At 34.8% G+C, this 20,675-nt stretch overlaps 1 protein-coding gene across 2 annotated transcripts in view; it reads right to left on the bottom strand.

Moving 5' to 3' along the window:
- The window catches only part of UBR2 (ubiquitin protein ligase E3 component n-recognin 2), a 154,402-nt gene that overhangs the window by 93,503 nt on the left and 40,224 nt on the right, over window positions 1-20,675 (bottom strand). For both annotated transcript variants that reach the window (XM_044000706.1, XM_044000705.1), the window contains exons 3-7: window positions 17,644-17,722; window positions 15,465-15,578; window positions 3,276-3,406; window positions 2,395-2,533; window positions 1,860-1,922 (exon numbers count right to left, since the gene is read on the bottom strand). In XM_044000706.1, coding sequence (XP_043856641.1) covers window positions 1,860-1,922; window positions 2,395-2,533; window positions 3,276-3,406; window positions 15,465-15,578; window positions 17,644-17,722 — 526 coding nt within the window. The remainder of the gene's footprint in view (window positions 1-1,859; window positions 1,923-2,394; window positions 2,534-3,275; window positions 3,407-15,464; window positions 15,579-17,643; window positions 17,723-20,675) is intronic.

Raw genomic sequence — 20,675 nt, 5'->3', positions numbered from 1 at the left:
TAAATCTGACTTTATTCATATAAAAAAGTGTTTTATAATTATGTTCGTGTAGTTCCTGGGTTTGTCTTGGCAAGTATATTCCTAAATACCTTATATTGTTAATCTTTTTTTCCAATTTTTATTTTACTCTCTAATTCTAAATCTTCAGGGCAATTTTCCTTAATGATTTATTGATAGTGTCTGGATTCTTTTTTTAAAAAAATCACAACTTTCAGGTACTCCAATAATTTTTATATTATTTCTCCACAACCTGTTTTCCAGGTTGGTATTTTTTTTAATGAGATGTTTCATTCTTTTCCATTTTTTCATTCTTTTGATTTTGTTTTTATTATTTCTCGATATCTTATGAAGTCATTAGCTTCTCCTTGCCCAATTATAATTTTTAAGGAGTTCTTTTCTTTTGCAGGGCAATGAGGGTTAAGTGACTAGCCCAGGGTCACACAACTAGTAAGTGCCAAATGTCTGAGGCCAAATTTGAACTCAGGTCCTCCTGAATCCAGGGTCAATGCTTTATCCACTGCGCTACCTAGTTGCCCTTTTACATAACATTTTACACAAAAGTATACATAATAACAGCAACATTGTACAATGATCAACTGTGTTGGACTTATCTCTTTTCAGCAATGCAATGATCCAAGAGAATTCCAAAAGACTCATTTTAGAAATTTTTTTCAACATCCAGGAAAAGAATTATTGAGTCAGAATGCAGATTGAAGCATACTATTTTAACTTTTTTTTTAGTTTTTTCTTTCTTGTGGTTGTTCCCTTTTGTTCTGATTCTTCTTTCACAACATGACTAATGTGGAAATATGTTTATCATTATTGTACTATATATCCTATATCAGATTGCTTGTCTTAGGGAAGGGGTAGGAAAAGGAAAAAATCTGGAACTCAAAATCTTACAAAAATGAATGTTGAAAACTATCTTTACATGTAATTGGAAAAAATATAAAATGCTATTAAAATATTTTTATTTATTTATTTTTTTGCAGGGCAATGGGGGTTAAGTGACTTGCCCGGGGTCACACAGCTAGTAAGTATCAAGTTTCTGAGGCCGGATTTGAACTCAGGTACTCCTGACTCCAGGGCCGGTGCTTTATCCACTATGCCACCTAGCTGCCCCCTATTAAAATATTTTTTAAAAATTTTACAATGAGTAAACAGTCACTAATTATAAGGAATATTTTTTCTATTTGAATAACAATGTGGTTATTCTAATATCAGGTATGCTGTTAAGAACAAACATCAAAAGTCCTTGCCCGGGGCAGCTAGATGGTGCAGTGGATAGAGCACCGGGCCTGGATTCAGGAGTACCTGAGTTCAAATCTGGCCTCAGACACTTAACACTAACTAGCTGTGTGACCCTGGGCAAATCACTTAACCCCAACTGCCCCGCCAAAAAAAAAAAAAAAAAAGTCCTTGCCCTCTACAGAAGATCTCAGAAGCAAGAAATGCAAAGTTTCCTTGAATTGAAAAGTCTGGCTGCTAATATATCAATTCCATTCCAATGGAATTGCCTGAAGTCCCTACCCATGGATACTCTAGAAACTTTTCTAGAGGAACAGTGGACATTCTGATAGAAAACCACTATTCTGAGAGTATCAGAGAAGAGAAAGTAGAAGAAAAATAAATTTGTACAGTCTCTAAATTTCAGTTATAACTGTTAAATAATTAGGGCATGGGGAAGAGGGAGGAGAGATATCTATAACAGGCACATGCAATAATTAGAAATACTTAAAATTTTTTGTTGCGGTAAACCTTAAAATGAGAAAAGGAATTAAGTCCATAAAGAACCCCAATAAACTCTGGAACTGCTATCTGTTATTAACATAGAATAGAATGGCTCTAATATTACTTACCACAATCACTGATTTTGCTTGTTCACAGTACTGGAAGTCTCCATATCGAACTGACCTACGTCCCTTATGATAAAAAAAATTTTTTCAATTACACTTAGCATAAATAAGTTCACACAAGAAAAAAATGTTGAACACTTTCTTTTGATAATTATACTATGTCATATAAGTAATGGCTCTGTCCCTATTATTGGAAAGAAAATAAATTCAAAGATGTGCATGTCAAACTTTAAAAATTTTTTTGAGTCATCATTCAATAAACTACATCTTAAATTATAGTAAGGATTAATTCTTTCTGATTCAACAATTGAGCACTTTTACTCCCTAGTGGGATAATAGCAATCTGATATCTTCTAAAAATTTTATTATGAGGGAGTATTTTGAAATTACTTTATAATGTGCATAGAATTACATTTAGAAAAAAGAAAAATAGCTCAGATGCACTATTGCTCTCTGAGAAAAGTTATTATAGAAAATTAATTGAATTATCTTTAGAAAATCTTCTCTTTTACATCATTAATAAAATGAAATTACTTACATCTCGATCTACTGTGGTTGCAAAGCCAATGGCTTCTTTCTGAGTGCAATTAACAGCTTTCTGAAGAGTATAAATTACTTGTTCATATGTATGAACCTCATCATTAAACAGCATGCAATAGTAAGTGTCACTCTTCCCTCTGTGGGATTAAGAAATCATGTAGTTACTAGTCTCTCAAATCTAAAAAGCACTTAAGTGGAATCATTAAGTCTAGGTTTTCATAGTGGCAAAAAAGAGTCACGGTTAAGTAAGCTACCTGATAGTTTAGTTTTTCTAGCTAGTCATTCATAATAAAAACGGAGTAAGCTCAAAATTTACTGTTTATATTGCTCATTGCAAAATCCCTTCTAGTTGTCTACATTTTATCCTTTTCCAGATGCTGAGGAAGCTAAGGCTGAAGCCAGTATTTCCTCTCTCTCATGTGAGTACATGATTCTTTCTTTGGGATGTAAGTTCATGGTTTAGATTCAATCGCTAACAATGCAAATAGTTCAGATCTTCTAAAACTTCACCTCAAGCCCTATAAAAATAAAAACTAATGTTTTATCCAGCTGACACCAAACGCTGTATTTCACAAAACAAAGACTAAAAGTTACAAGGGTACGACTACAACTCAAAATGAGTTTTCATCATTTCTAGTTTCCTTTAAAATACAAACCTGAAAATCTAACTTTATGAGCTAATTTAACTCAATATAATTTGATTCAACAATAGACTCTGGTGGTTAGCCTCTATTTTATTTTCACTACCTCCTGGGCAGAGGAGGGGCGTCTATGACAAGTTCACAGGTATTCAAAGCCCACTAATGATCTCTATAGACATGATGCATTAAGGCCCCAACAGAGACTGAAACACAAAGGATAAACAAGTTATATACTTACACCATCTCTAAATCTTGTGGTAGTTCATTTTCTTTCTCCCATGTTAATATATCTACTGCATAGCGAAACATGATTGCAAAAATGTTGTAGGTTCTTGCGATCATATCTTCTGTTAAATGTACAAGAGGATCCTGAAAGGGATGTCACAGTAGATTTAAACTATATATCCCTTTCTTTATATTCTCACAATTACCAACTTATTCAGGCTCTTATCTTCTCATATGACTACTATAATAGCATAACTGGTCACTTTGCCACCAGTTTTACCACACACACACACACACACACACTCACATGCAGATATACACATGTATACATATACACACATGCATGATATATTCAAACATATGTGTGTATATACATATACAATGCATACATATGAGTTTATGTATGTATATAGATATATAACCAATATTTCCAGTTAATCATCCTAAAACATTACTTTATGACAATATTACGAAGATAGTAATTATCAAAAACTGCCTGATAACAGTTAAAATATGGAAAAGTAGAATCGTGAGTGAGATTAGATAAGCAAGAAACAGGAGCAGTTGGGAGAGACTGAGAGCAGGTACCTACCACAGGAAAGGATAAAAGGACAATTCTTCACCAAACAAAGAATAGAAGAACTTATAAAAGAACATAAATACAATTTTTGAAAAGTATAGATCAATTAAGGCAAGGGCCAAAGAATGAAGAATAATACAGATAGAAAAACAAATTACAGAAGGTATTATTAACCCCTGAGACATCTTCAAGTGGATAAATGAAACATTTAAAGAATTTAAGAAAAAATAAGCACTGGAAAACACAATTAGGATAGGCAATAAAAGAAATTAATGTAGTTGAAAAGAATCACAGAATGAGCTTGAGGTGAATGATACCAAAAAACATGTAAGAAAATGGTAAAAATATGACCAATATGAATAATAGAAAATCTAAACCTATCAAAATAATGAATCAAGAGCAGAATCATCTTTATGGTTAATGATAAAACCATAGACAACAAAATGGAAGTAGAAAGGCATGCTCATAAAATAGCTGCAATGAAAAGATATTCTGATTACAAAACTACAAGTGAAGTATCTGGAGGTAGATCAAAACACAACTTCCAGACTACTCATCTTCCTGAGTTCAAATCTGGTCTCAGACACTTACTAACTATGTGACCTTGGGTAAGTCCATTAACTTAACTCTGTTTGCCTCAGTTCCTCATCTGTAAACTGAGCTGGAGACGGAAATGGCAAACCACTCTGATATCTCTGGCAAGAAAACCCCAAATGGGGCCACAAAGAGTTAGATGACTAAAAAATGATTAAACAACATGAAAACTTCATACAGATATTTTTTGCCTTTTGTTGTTGTTGTTGTTGTTATTGTTGTTTGTGGGACAATGGGGGTTAAGTGACTTGCCCAGGGTCACAAAACTAGTAAGTGTCAAGTGTCTAAGGCTGAATTTGAACTCAGGTCCTCCTGAATCCAGGGCCGTGTTTTATCCACTGTGCCACCTAGCCGTCCCCATACAGATATTTTAAAAACAAAAACTTAATATTTTAAAATTTACCAAGTCCATAGAACCCTGTTAAGATATTGATGATTTAACTCTCACAGATATGCTATGTTATTATATAATTTTGAAATTATAAGGAAAAAAATCCTTGAAGCTTCCAGAAGAAAGCAAGCCATAGGGGCCAGCTGGGTGACGCAGTCGATAGAGCACCGGCCCTGGAGTCAGGAGTACCTGAGTTCAAATCCGGCCTCAGACACTTAACACTTACTAGCTGTGTGACCCTGGGCAAGTCACTTAACCCCGATTGCCTCAATTTAAAAAAAGAGAGAGAGAGAGAGAGAGAGAGAGAAAGAAAGCCATACAAAAAGAACATTAATCAAGAAAATAACAGATCTTTTTCTAGGTAGGTCAGGAACAACAACAACAAAAACTGGTATATGACATATATAAAATTAAAAAATACATATCCATTGACTGAAGAAGGGCTAAACAAATTGTGGTACAGGAAAGTAATGGAAAATTACTATGCTATAAGAAATAAAAGAAAGAATTAAAAGCACAGGAAAACTTACATGAACTGAGGCAGAGTAAAGCCTGTAGAAACAGGAAAACAGCAAATACAATGACAACAATAATGGAAAGAACAAAAAAAAGACTGAATATTATATAATTATAATGAATTACTACTTCGTCCTTAAAGAAAAGATATTGTCATTAGAGAGATTGGGGACTATAATGTGGAACACTGCTTCTATTGTCAGACTCGGTTGATATGTTGGTTAGTTTTGCTGAAGTACTTTCTTTTTTTCTTATTTTTTGATACAAGAAATGGATCTCAATATGTAAGCAATTAGGGAAGGGATGTATTCAGAAATTAAGATGCTATAGAAACAAACAATATGAAATATTTTTTAACATAAAAACAAAAGTCACTCTTCTAGTACAGGGCTTCTTAAACTTTTTCCACTCACAACTTTTCCCCCAAGAAATTTTTATACAATTCCAGGTATTTAGGTATATAAAATGGGTATATATTACCTTTTACTGTTGCCAAATTTTTTTGCGAACCTCACATTCGGTTACATGACCCAATATGGGGTCACAACCCACAGTTTAAGAAGCTATGTTCTAATGAAACTAAATTATACCAGTTGAAGGCTTGTTGCTGAGATACTAGTATTGAATTTAGAGTTAAAGGACCTGGATTCAAAATCCTAACTCTTGTTAGGATTTTGTAGACCCTGAATAAGTCACTTAGGCCCTAGAGAGTTCATTTTCCTCATCTGTAAAATATAAGGGTTGGATTTAGATGACCTCAAATATCCCTTCCAACCCTAGCTCTAGCTCCAAATCCACAATGTTAAAGGGAGAGATGTATTTTAAAACCCAAAATGATTAAAGAAATTTAAAGAAAAAAACAACACCACATACTTCACAGAGGTCTCTGATATCTACAACATGTAGAGAATTAACACAAATAGAAAATGCCAAGAACCATTGCCAGAAGACAAGTAATAAAAGGTAACGAACAAACAGTACTAAAAAGAAGTGTAAACTAATAATAATCATATGAATTATTGTGCCAAATTCCCTCATAATAAGAGAAATATACATCAAAACAACTCTGAGGTTTCATCTTAAATCCAGTAAATTAGCAAAAACCACAAAAGGTAGAAATAGTCAATACCAGAAATGGTATGGGAAGTCAGTTACAATAATATATTGTTTCAATAGCTATAAATTATAATAATCATTCTGGGAAGCAATATGTAATTATGCTAAACAAATGATTCAAATGTCTACTCTTTGACCCAGAGATCACATTGCTAGGTATATTATTCAACGAGATCAAAGATGGAGAGAAAGGTCACATAGGTTAGGCACACAAAACACAGTAAATGAATATATATTGGGTATATATATTCTTTTTGATAAACCCAAAGACTCTAGCCTTCAGGGTAAGAACTCACTATTTGACCAAAACTGCTGGGAAAAATGGAAAATAGGATGGCAAAAACTAGGCATAGGCCAACATCTTACACCATACACCAAAGTAAAGTCAAAATAGGTACATGATATACACATAAAGGGTGATACCATAGGCAAATTAGAAAAGGAAGGAATAGTTTACTTGTCAGATCTATGGAGAGGGGGAGATCCCAAAGATGGGATAGAAAATATTATGAAATGCAAAATGGATAATTTTGATTACATTGAAATGTTTTTGCACAAACAAAACCAACACAACCAAGATTGGAAGGAAAGTAGAAAGCTGAGAAACAATTTTTACTGCCAGTGTTTCTGATAAAGGCCTCATTTCTCAAATCTATAGAGAACTGAATCAAATATATAAGAATATAAGTCATTCCCCAATTGAGAAATGGTCAAAGGATATGAACAGGCCGTTTTCAGATGAAGAAATGAAATCTATCTATAGATATATGAAAAAATGTTCTGAATCATTACTAATTAGAGAAATGCAAATTAAAACAACTCTGAGGTACCGCCTATTAGATTGGCTATTATGGCAAAAAAGGAAAATGATAAATGTTGGAGATGTGGGAAAAATTGGAACACTAATGTACTGTTGGTGGAGTTGTGAGCTGATCCAATCATTCTGGAGAGCAATTTGGAACCATGCCCGAAAGGCTATAATACTGTACATACCCTTTGATCCAGAAATACCACTAGTAGGCCTATATCCCAAAGAGATCATAAAAAAGGGAAAAGGACCCACCTGTACAAAAATATTTATAGCTGCTCTTTTTGTGGTGGCAAAGAATTGATAATTGAGGGGCAGCTAGGTGGTGCAGTGGATAGAGCACCAGCCCTGGATTCAGGAGGACCTGAGTTCAAATCCAGCTTCAGACACTTAACAATTACTAGCTGTGTGACCCTGGGCAAGTCAACCCCAATGGCCTCACAAAAAAAAAAAAAAAAAGAATTGATAATTGAGAGGATGTCAATCAATTGGGGAATGGCTAAACAAGTTGTGGTATCTGAATGTAATACAATACTACTGTGCTATAAGAAATGATGAGCAGGCAGATTTCAGAAAAACCAGGAAAGACTTACATGAATTGATGCTGAGAAAAATAAGCAGAACTAAGAGAATGTTGTACACAATAACAACATCGTGCAATGTTCAAGTGTGATAGATTTAGCTTTTCTCAGCAATACAATGATCCAAGACAATACCAAAAGACTCATGATGGAAAATGCTCTCCACATCCAGAAAAAGAACTAGAGGGGTCTAAATGCAAATTGAATCGTATCACTTTCACTTTTGTTGTTATTTTGTTGTTGTTTCTTCCTTCTTGTGTTTTTTTCCTTTTGTTCTGATTCTTCTCTCACAACATGACTAATGTGGAAATATGTTTAACATGATAGTAATATATAACCTATAGCTATCTTGGGGAGTGGGGAAGGAAGGGAGAAAAATTTGGAACTCAAAATTTTACAAAAATGAATGTTGAAAACTATCTTTACATGAAATTAGAAATAAAATAGAATACTATTAAAGAAGGGGAAGAAAAGAAAGGTCACCAAATATTCTGAAATGCTTCATAGTAGCCCTTTTTGAGTAGTAAAAATAAAATGTAAACAAAGTTGAAGCCATTGACTGGGAGTGGCTAAACAAAAGTAAATGTAATATTACTATTTCACTCTAAGAGAGAACTTAATTCAGAAACACATGGGAAGATTAATATGAACAGATACAGGGTCTAATAATCAGAACCAAAAAAACCCAATACATATGGTTATGACAAAATAAATAAAAAGAACAATAAAATAAAACTGAACACTACATAATTAAAATGACCAAGGTTGGCACTGAAGCAGAGTTTAAAAATTGCCTCCCTTCACAGAAGATGTGGTAAACTATGGGTGTCAATCCCTTAACATATTGTCAGACCTGGTTAAAGTATTGGTTGGTTTTACTGAACTTCTCCCCACCCACCCCTCACCCTTAAAAAAAAATTCCTCATTACAAGGAAAGGCTCACTGGGTAGGGGAAGAATGGAGAAGATACACTGATATATTTGGAATAAATGATTTAAAAGCAAAAAGGAATAAATTTAAACAAAGGTAAAAGAAAATTTAGGTACACAGACAGATTTGGCAAGAAATAAGAGAATAAACATTTAAGCTATTATTACTTGGTTAAATTTTATTGTACTACTTTTTTCTCTAGAGAAAATGCAAATAATCTGGATTTTAAGTTTTTAATTGGAAATTTACTCCATACAGCATGTCTCAAAAGAATTAATGCAGTTTGAGGTTTTAATAGCTGTTTAATTTATTAAAGCTTAAATCTGTATTAAGACTTTGGGGACATGCTGTATTATTTGTAACTAAATTCACAATTAAAAAAATAACATACATTAGGCATTACATGGTGCCATTTAAGATGGCAAAATGTTTTAAATAGTCTAATCTTAAAACATCAGAAAAATAAAGCAAAGACTAAAAGTAATAATGCATTCATTTTACAAATGAGAAAAATCAAGATGCCTTCCTCTTCCAGGACAGAAACTAAAAGGCTCTTACATAAGTGTGCTAAGGACACAAAAAGGTATCCATGTTTTTTAGACCCTATGGGGGAACTATTCTGCATGGGATACACTAATGTCCAGCATGGCAGAGTGTCTCATGGGTGTGATGAGGACACAGAGGCAGAACTCAGAATTATTTTACTTGGGATATATCTTGTTACTGTTTTTAGGAAGCTGGAAGTAGAAACAGTGACAAATTACAGTCTAACTGAGGTACATTTGCAGAGAGAAGAGGCATGTTACTCACAGAAGTCTTGCCTTTGCCTCACTGAGATTAGAATGGAAGGAAGGTAAGTCTTAAAGGTTCCTGGGGTGCCAGCCCAAGGGACATAGAAGCGGAGAGAGATGGCAGTCTCTAGACTATTTCCCCTACCCATGCAGAAGGAAAGTACCCTTCCCCAATCCCAGGATATTAACATCCTGGGTGAAAGCCCTGTATCCAGCCCTATTTTTAGCTCTATCAGAGACCTAAAACTAGGAGAAAAGTAATGTCTTCAAAAGGCCAAACTTTTCTCATTCTTTGCAATGCAATTTTTACCCAGTATCTCTCCTATTCCTTTCAGAGCCATATACCATATAGGTTTCTTCTGAAGAAGCAAAAGGCTGTTTATAGTTCAGCTTAACAACTGTTATATACCAAAAGGCAGGCAGATGTGGCATCTCATGAGCATGCAAGAAAGAAATAGCTCCAACACAGATAAGGAACTTGATTGTGGGGCACTTATTAAGCCACAGGAAGAAATATAACATTAGAACATTAGCCTTCTTTATGCTACTTCCTAACCACTATTTCTTGTGGTTACTTTCTGTAGCATAACTGATTCAGAGGTCGAAGAATTATAATGAAGTGTAATCTTTTGGTTTTTTGCTATATATTTTATAAACCCAAACCAAGTCTTAATTATCTGTGCTTTAAAAAAAGTGATGGTAACAGCAAAGATATATGAAATTTTTGGCTAACCCCAAATTTTAATTCAATTGATATCACTTAAGTGAAGTTAAGTAAATAAGCATTTATTAAATCCCTATTATGGAACTGTGTAAAGTGCTGGAAAAATCAAGAAAGGAGGGGGATATTGGGGGAGATAACATACAAACCAGGAAAGCCAGGAAATGGGGATGAAAAAAGAGTTACAAGAGAGTTGCCAGTGATAATGCCCAGACTATCACTGGATTGCTGTGTGTGTGTGTGTGTGTGTGCCCCTTCCTACAGGTAGGAAGGGACCACGTTATAGGGGCAGCTTCAAAAGCCAAATACAGAACTGATCCAACCATTCTGGAGAGCAATTTGGAACTATTCCCAAAGGACTATGAAACTGTGCATACCCTTTGATACAGCAATAGCACTACTAGGTCTGTATCCCAGATTTTTTTTTCTTGCGGGGCAATAGAGGTTAAGTGACTTGTTCAGGGTCACACAGCTAGTAAGTGTCAAGTGTCTGAGGCTGGATTTGAACTCAGGTCCTCCTGAATCCAGGGCCGGTGCTTTATCCACTGCACCACCTAGGACCCCCACCCATAAGATTAAAAAAAAAAAAAATGAAAAGGACCTATCTGTACAAAAATATTTATAACAACTCTTTTTTGTGGTGGCAAAGAACTGGAAATTGAGGGTATGTCTATCCATCAATAGGAGGATGGCTGTGATATATGACTGTAACGGAATATTATTGTGCTGTGAGAAATAATAAGCAAGACGATTTCAGAAAAACCTGGAAAGACATGAACTGATGCAAAGTGTAGTCAGTAGAACCAGGAGAACATTGTACATAGTAACAGCAATATTATATGATGATCAGCTGTGAATGAGGACTCATGATGAAAAATTATATCTACATCCAGAGAAAGATCTGATGGAGTGTGAATATAGACTGAAGCATACTATTTTTTACCTTTTTTTTCTTATCGTTTTTATTTTTTTTTTCTGGTTTGTGTCTCGTTTCCCACATGACGAATACGGAAATATGTTTTGCATGATTGCACATATATAACCTATGTTAAATTGCTTACCGTCTCAAGAAAGAGGGAGGCAGAAGAAAAGAAGAAGAGCATTTGGAACCCAAAAATGTTTTAAATGAATGTTAAAAATCGTTTTTACATGTAATTGGGGAAAAATAGAATATTAAAGTTTTTTAAAAGGCCAAATACAGGATTTTATATTTGATTCTAGAAACAAGAGGGAAACCACTGAAGCAAATTCAATGGGGGTGGGAGGGGAGGGAATAAAGTCAGATTTGTATTATATGAAGGCCAATTTGACAGGGGAGTGGAGGATATAGTGGATTGCTGAAACAGGAATTGCTTCCATAGTGCCTTAGCAGTAGGAATTAATTTCCATTTTTCTCTCTCAAACTTCGTATCAGAAAAATGGGGGAAAAAACACAGTTAAAGTGTCAAAAATTCAAGAAAAAATGCATACCCCCTTTCCTAATCTCCCTTCTAATTCATGCTTTGTTAACATTAAAGAGTATAAAATGGGGGGGCGGCTAGGTGGTGCAGTGGATTCAGGAGTACCTGAGTTCAAATCCGGCTTCAGACACTTGACACTTACTAGCTGTGTAACCCTGGGCAAGTCACTTAACCCCCATTGCCTCACCAAAAGACAAAAAAACAAACAAAAAAAGAGTATAAAATGGCAGGCAACAAAGGTGATCATTCAAGACACTGACACAATAGACATCTGAATAACAGAGTTGACAGCAGGAAAAAGAAATGTTTAATCTGGAGCAAAAATAATGTACTCTTTATATAAAATGCTAGTGACCCATTGTTGACAAGGAAGGTACTTTGAATGTTTTTCCAGTAGCAACAGTGGTTTGTATTAAGTCTTTGTGACCAAAGGCATATATTTGCCAGACAGCAACTAAAGTCAATAGATATACATTGAAAAAATAAAATGAACTCCTCAACATCTTTAGCATCATCCTAGAATGATCAGAGCTACCAGAACTAGTAGGGAAAATATAAACTCTCAAGAACCAATCAGAACTCTCCAAAAATCATAAACACCAAAGACTACACAAAAGCAAAAAGCAATGAAGTATAGTGAATTATAGTAAATACTGATTAGAGGACGCAGGGATGATGCCCAGAGCTAATCAGACACAGCTCTGGGCCCAGGCCAGAAGCATAGGTACACCTGGAGCTGATCACAGACTTAGCAGTAGCATGGGATCTCTCAGTTGAACCAAGAGTGCAAATTCAATGTGGGGAGATCAGCGGTAGGCCAGAAGCACAAAGATGCCCAGAGCTAATCTTGGACTCAGCCCTAGACACAAGGTAGCAATATGGAACCAGAAAAGGTAAGAGAGTGTCCAAATCCCCCAACTAAGTTGGTACTGGTCATCCAGAAAAGAACATTAACTCAGACCCCTGCATAGGATAGCAATTAAAGGGGGGAGGGGAAGAAAAGATAGCCCAGAAGGGTCAGGATTACAGACTCAGACCCTAGATTTTCCAGCTAAACCACCAATAGCTGCCCAAAGCAGATCAAGAGAAGACTAGGGAAACAAAAAAGCTAAAGAGCTATTTTGATGCCAGAAATGCTGTAGACATAAACCCAGAAGAAAAGACTAACTCCACACATGGACATGCACATACGCACATGCACACACACAAATGCACACACACCCAAAGTCTCTAAGAGAAAGAAAGAAAGAAAGAAAGAAAGAAAGAAAGAAAGAAAGAAAGAAAGAAAGAAAGAAAGAAAGAAAGAAAGAAAGAAAGAAAGAAAGAAAGAAAGAAAGAAAGAAAAAGAAGCATCAGACAACCTCTTAAAAGCCATGATCAAACAAACAAACAAACAAAAACATCCCCAAACCTTGGATATCATATTTCAAGAAATCATGAAAGAAAACTATGCAGGTCACTTAGAATCAGAGGGAAAAGTAAAAATATAAAGAATACATCAGTCATCTCTTTTATGAAACTCTAAAATGAAAACTTCCAGAAACTTTATATTAAAAAATCCATAGCTTTCATGTCAAAGGAAAAATACTGCAATTAGTCAAAAAGAGTTTAAGTATTGAAATAATATAGTTAAGATCACACAAGATTTTGTACCCACAACCATAAAGAAGAGAGCATGGACAACAAACTTACATAGCATAAGCGAATATAAAGCTACAAGAGCAAAATAAGCATTTATTAAAATAGATGACTTTCAAGCATTACTTATGAAAAGAGCTGAGTCAAAACTTTAAAATACAAACACAGAAACAAAAAAGAAACATAAAAAGGTAATACAATTGAGAAATTTGTGAAACTTTATAATAAAGTTAGACGTTAAGGATGAAGCATTTACATTCTAATGGGAAAAGAGGGAGTGTGATGATACAAACATCCCCTAAGAACCATAAATCATTTGGGTCATAGAAGGAATCAAATAAGATAGAGGGCCTGGGAGTGATTTTTGTTATGTTTTATTGACTTTAGTTATAAGCAAAACAAATTTTAAATTCAGAGGGGAGATACTAAAGACAAGTTTAAAGAGAAAGAAGGAAAGGATAAGAACTTTTGACTAGGGTCTGGACGAGGGGAAAAGAAGACAGGTAGAGGAGTACAAGCTGTTTGCATCAAGCATAAAGCACTGATGCCGACCACACTCTTGTTCCACTCCTATCTTCTATGTAAAGAGGGGGCAGGAAGCAAAGAGAAGGAAAAGTAGAAGAGAACAGAGGGAAATAATAAGAAAATACAGGGAAATAATACAACTAAAAAGTTTTGCACAAACAAATCCAATGCAGCTAATATTTAGAAGGGAAACAATTAGGAAAAAAATCTTGGGAGCAGGTTTCTCATATAGAGATGTTATTCCAATATATACAAGGAATTGCTTCAAGTTTATAAGAATAAACTTTCCTCAAGTGAAAACAGAGGATATGAACAGGTTGTTTTCCAGGAAGAAATCCAAGCTATCTGTAGCTATGTGAAAAAAAAATCTCCAAATCACTAATGATTAGAAAAATGCAAATTAAAACATCTCTGAGGTTTCACTTCACACCAACTGGCAAAGTTGACAAAAACTGGAAAATAATGACTATTGAAGAGGCTGTAAAAAAAACCAGGTATACACTGGTGCAATGTTAATAGGACTGTGAATTGGTCCAAGCATTTTATTTAAAAAGCAATTTGGAATTATGCCTTAAAGTTACTAAAGTGTTCATATCTTTGATCCAACAATACTTCAACTGGTGCTATGCTCCCAAAAGATAAAAAGAAAGTGGAAAAGGTTTTATGTGTGCAAAAATATTTATAGTAGCTCTTTTTTTGTGGTGAAAAAGAACTAGAAATTGCAGGTGGTCTACTGATTAGAGAATAATCAAATAAATTATGGTATATGAATGTAATGGAATACTATTGTGTTGTAAAAAATAAAAAGACTGTTTCAGAGATGCAGTGAAATAAGCTGAACCAGGAAAAAAATTTATACTATAACATCAATATTGTAAAAACAATTTTGAAAGACTTCAAAAATCTGATCAATCATGATTCCAGAGGATCAATGATGAAAAATGATGCCTACTTCCTGACACAGAAGTGTTGAGACTAATTTGGAGAATAAGACATATGTTTCTGGACATGACCAGTATGGACGTTTGTGCTGCTCAATCATGCTTATTTGTTACAGGGTTTTTTGTTTTGTTTTGTTTTCTGGGGGAAGGTAGGAGTGAGAAAAATTATATAGCTGATAATTGCAAAGAGTTAGGGATAAGGTATCATACTGTATTCCAAATGTTGTGTTGACTACACTAGACATGGTACAGGTAAAGTAAACATAAATAGTTATGAATAAGGAAAAAAACTTTTGTATGCTAAGACTTTTCCAAATGAATAAAAATTTAAAAATCTTAGATAGAAAAATTCACAAATACCCAACTTTTTGCACGACAGAAGAACTGATGTGTTAAAATGACATTTGTAACCTATAAGTACTGTCTTCTAATAAGGTTTATTGAAATTTCAGTCTTTTTCTTGGTCAGTGAAGTAACATGTCTTTTTGTATAATGAATGTCACCTCTAATCCTATCTACTAATTAATGTACTTTTACCCAAGTCCTAAACAAAGCATAAGCTTATTCAAGTTACAATTCCTAAGAGTAATATTGTGGGAGGAAAAATTACCTCCTCTTCATCAGTTTCAGATATGTTAAGTTCATGTTTTGTACAATAAGGACCCTCTTTCCAAGCTTCAGTATCACCACAGTCACAGAAGCCTCCACCTCCAGATGTTGTCATCTAAAAAAAAATGGTAAGAAAATACATGGTCAACAACACACATTTATTTAAGACCTAAAGGGTACACAATTGCACTAAGGAATTAAAACTATTTTAGTGTACCTTAATTCCCCCCTCTATAATAGAAAATATCTTTGGAGTTATTTTCAAGCACCTCCATTGAACAGCATGTAATATCTATTGATGTCCTTCTCAATGATGTAGCTTCCAAGTTATCCATGCTTTCTTGATGTTTTAATTAAAAGAATATAATTATAGATTAATCTAAGTTATTTTAGTATATAAGCTACTTTATAGTGCCTAACATTTTATGGACATTTTTAAAGGGTTTAGTGCCAATCTTGCCCAACACAAAGCATTTTCATTTGACACTGCATTCTAGTTATAATAGGAAAAACTCCATTTACATTTTAAAATCTCTGGATAACATTTTTGTGTATGACCCGGATATTGTATTATGTCTATCATGTTCAGAAACATCAAGCAAACCTAACAGAAATTCAGAGATTGTCCTCTGACACCACTATTTACTTAAGTTCCTCTGATTTAAAAAAATCATAAGGATGTTGGTAACTCAGCTGTAATGGAAAAGCCATCTGAATAATGACATCTCTGTTGTCAGATAGTTTTAGGGCAGCTAAGTGGCTCAGTGTATAGACACTGGCCCTGAAGTTGGGAGGACTTGAGTTCAAATCTCACCTCAGACATATACTAGCTGTCTGACCCTGGGCAATTCACTTAATCCCAACTGCCTGAAATATCTGGGGCCATCTCCAGTTGTCTTGATAATATATCTTTCCACTGGACCCAGATGACTCCAGAGGAGAAAATGAAGCTGGTGACTTTGCATAGCCCTTCCTCACTTAAGTCCAATTCATTGCGTCATAACATCTGTCACGGTCCTCTTCCAGAAAAAAAAAGACCAACAACATCAGATAGTTTTACAAAGTGTTTATTGCTCTCCCCTTTAAAGAAAAACTCTTAAACTGTGCTGCACCTTGAATCAAATAAAATGGCCAGCTGCAGAAATCTCTTTTAACAATTTTACTTTTCCCATCCCCTAAATGGTTTATTTTGTACCAAAAATACTAGAAAAGGCAATCAGATGATACAAAGTTGAATGACAAGCACAAGCTCAACAAAAACCTATAGGATTTAGAACTACTCTTTTTGTAAAAAAATATCTTTATTGCTAAGACTATAGTCTAGTTTCAGATTAGTGCAGAAGAAAAAAAAAAGGAGGAATAGTAAAAAGGGCCTTAGAATTTGGCATCAAAGGACTTAAGTTTTAATGCTGGGTGTGTTACTTTCTGTCTATAGAACTAGTCATTTTTAACTACAAAAAAATACAGTATTCTCCACTGTTCAATATTGGGGAAAACAGAAATTCCATTTTTTATTTTTATTTTTTGGTGGGGCAATTAGGGTTAAGTTAAGCCCAAGGTCACACAGCTAGTAAGTGTCAAGTGTCTGAGGCCAGATTTGAACTCAGGTACTCCTGAATCCAGGGCTGGTACTTTATCCACTGTGCCACCTAGTTGCCCCCATTGATAGGATTCTTAACATTAAAATACCACTATTTTATAGAGAGAGAATCATAGTGAAAGTAGAGAGATGAAGCCCTTATGTCATAGGTAGCAAAAGGCATCTTTTTTACTTTAATGGTAATCCTTGTTACTTACGGTTTTTTCTTTCCTTCTCTCCTTTTCTTTACCTCACACTCCCAACCACTATATTCTTTCCTCTAATTTACTAATAATCCATCCAATGAAGTTATAGCAATGATTAAAAATAATGCACATAAAACAAACAAAAAAATAGCAAAACAGACACATTTTTAAAGGGGGTTAATTATCCTTTTTAATACCTGTCTTTTGATTAGGCTTTAATTTGGGGGCCATCTCTTCTTAAACATCTAGAGTCTCTTTTCCCCCCATTAAACTCGCTTCTCTCTAGTAGTGCCATGTCTTGCTGTTAACTTAAGTTTTATTTTAAATCTTTTAATCTTGCCATAGGAAAAAAATACAGTAGAATATCAACATACTCTATTATAGACATTACTAACCCTATATCGATGCTCTCTGTGAATACTTCCCAAAAAGCACTCCATGCATAAAACACAAGTTGGATCAACAGCACAGTCTCTGTAAAATTAAAAAAGAGAAAATCAGGAAAATTTACAAAATGAAGCATTTCATAATGTAATATTTTTAAACTAGAACATACCCTATAACAGCCAGGATACCAAGAGGTTTCTAAACCCCTAAGTCAATTTCAAATTATGTGAAAAGCTTACTCATTTATCCTTTGTCAGCACAATTGTCAGGGCTTTCCTTTGAAGTTGAAACCATATTTATTTTGATTCAGTGACTATTTTTTCAGCATAGATTTTAGGTTGCATAACTTCCCTAAAGAAATATTCCCCCATAATGAAAATTCAGGGAGCAACACCTGTTCATTGGTTGGCGTCAGTAAAACAATGACAATGGCAAAGAATTTTCCTAAAGACGTGGCTAACTTGCGTCTATGACAAAGTTTAACCATCTTCTTATTTGTACATTCAGTAGACCCAACATCCAGGAGTATTTAGAGAAAAGGACTACGAAAGCAACTTATTTGAGATGAGGTTAAACAACCACCACATCACACCATCTTCAGTAGAAATGCAATTTTCAAAGTCTTGGGATTTCTCCATTACAGTACTAGGCCATTTGTACTCTTCAAGACTATGTAGTGCAATGTTGGTTTTTTTTGCAGCGCAGTAAGAATTAAGTGACTTGCCCAGGGTCACACAGCTAGTAACTGTCAAGTGTCTGAGGCCGGATTTGAACTCAGGTACTCCTGAATCCAAGGCCAGTGCTTTATCCACTGCGCCACCTAGCTGCCCCCTATGTATATTTTTACAAATTTAAAAATATTTTGAGGAGTCCATAGGCTTCACCAGACTAGTCATCATACTAAAAAAGTTTAAAACCCCTTCTTTATGGTTTGAATTTTTCCTTCCATCTAGAAATGGGCAATTACTTGCTAAAATTGCATCTAATATCCAATATCACTAATGATGGTGATCTAACCTGATCCAATAAGAAAATGCATCTACAGCATTACAAAACTTTAAAAAAAAAAAAAAAAAGACTTGTTTGAAGCTTTAAACAACATGGAGAAGTTGGGTCACTTCCCCCTGACTATTCTGCCAATTTTGGTGCAGTATACATTAGAGATGGAGCAAATTTAAGAATATTTAAAGACTATGATAGTCTTATATTCAGATTTTACAATGGCATGCTAGTACTTAGGGTAGAGTGCCACAGAAGTGGGATAGACCTAAAAGAAAATCTTCTGCAAAGAATGATATAAGCAGCTGAAAATTAAAGCAATTGAAAATTTCATAAGAGCAAGAAATAGAAAGCAACAATTCTGTACCACTCAGTCTTTGTTTGTTTTGTTTTGGGTGGGGCAATGATGGTGTAAGTGACTTGCTCAGGGTCACACAGCTAGTAAGTGTCAAGTGTCTGAGGCCAGATTTGAACTCAGGTCCTCCTGAATCCAGGGCAAGTGCTTTATCCACTTTGCTACTTAGCTCCCCCAACTATTCAGTCTTAAAAGGAAAAAAGTAACTCCTCCAAATAGGTGTTTTAAGTTACTAAGCAAAAAACTTAAAAAACAAACAAAAAACTCCACCTTTCTCCTTGCTTGTAGGGATGAGCTACTGGAACTGAGGAAAATTAAAAATTTCCAAAACAAAACCTGTAGCAAAATTTTCCACTATAAAGAGTATTTCATGGGGGTAGCTAGGTGGCACAGTGGATAGAGCACTGGCCTTGAATTCAGGACCTCAGTTCAAATCCAGCCTCAGACACTTGACACTTACTAGCTGTGTGACCCTGGGAAAGTCACTTAACCCTCATTGCCCCGCAAAAAAAAAAAAAAAAAAAAAGGTACTTCATGTATTGCTAATATTGCCTAGTAATAAATATGCTTGGAGAATAAGGTTATCAATTTAACCATACAAAGAAAACCTTGAGTTTCATCTCTCCTTTCCTACCAACCCATTCAACTTAATTATTGCCGTATCAGATTATAGCTCTAAATCACACATCAACTGTGAAAACTAAATAGCACTTCTGTCTTCCTGTTCTACTGTGACTACTATTCTTACTTCAAAAATATATCCAAGGACTAATTAAATCAATATTATGCTTAAAATATCGTTTTTAGAGTCAAAACATAATTTTTTTCATTAGTAATAATGAAATAAAATCTAATTAATCCAGCAAATACAAGTGTTTTGGTTGTTACCTCTTCCCCTTATAAAAATTATTATCAAAATACACAGCAACATACAAACCAAAGACTGATATCATAGGTTTCAACCGAAACAATCAGACTCCAATTCACAATCTCACATTGTAACCCAAGAGGCCAAAGGACTCCCATTCCATCAATGATAATATATAATATGTGTATGTAAGCCCTTCTTTGAGCAGTCCACTTCAGCAATCCTAAAAATCACACTGACAATCTAGAAAGAGGAGTAACAATGTAAAATGTAATGTAAAATCTGTGTAATGTAAAATCAGAATGGTAGGTTCTAGATGAATGTGAAAGGCTTTAAATGCTAGACAGAGAAGTTTGTACCTTATCTTAAAGACATTAGGAAAGAAGCCACTGAAGCTTCTTAAGTAGAGGAGTGATATGGTTAGAACTGGGTTTTAGGAAAAAGGGAGCTGTATTTAGGTTGGCTAGAAGAAGGGAGAGGCTGGATGTAGAGAGATCAATTAAGAAAGTATTGCACCGGGGCAGCTAGGTGGTGCAGTGGGTAAAGCACTGGCCCTGGATTCAGGAGTACCTGAGTTCAAATCCGGCCTCGGATACTTGACACTTACTAGCTGTGTGACCCTGGGCAAATCACTTAATTCTTACTGCGCTGCAAAAAAAACCAACATTGCACTACATAGTCTTGAAGAGTAATGAAGGGGATCTAATTTAAAGTGGCTGTGGTGTGAGAGAAGTTGACCCCACATGGTAAGTGATAGTGATAATTTGAATAAGGTAGGCGATAGTGATAAGTTGAATAATCCTCCCACGCTGAAAAAC

This window comes from Dromiciops gliroides, chromosome 4, assembly GCF_019393635.1.
Source record: "Dromiciops gliroides isolate mDroGli1 chromosome 4, mDroGli1.pri, whole genome shotgun sequence".
Taxonomy (NCBI): Eukaryota; Metazoa; Chordata; class Mammalia; order Microbiotheria; family Microbiotheriidae; genus Dromiciops; species Dromiciops gliroides.
Note: the sequence above shows the minus strand (reverse complement) of the source record. Positions and strands in the feature narration are given on the sequence as shown.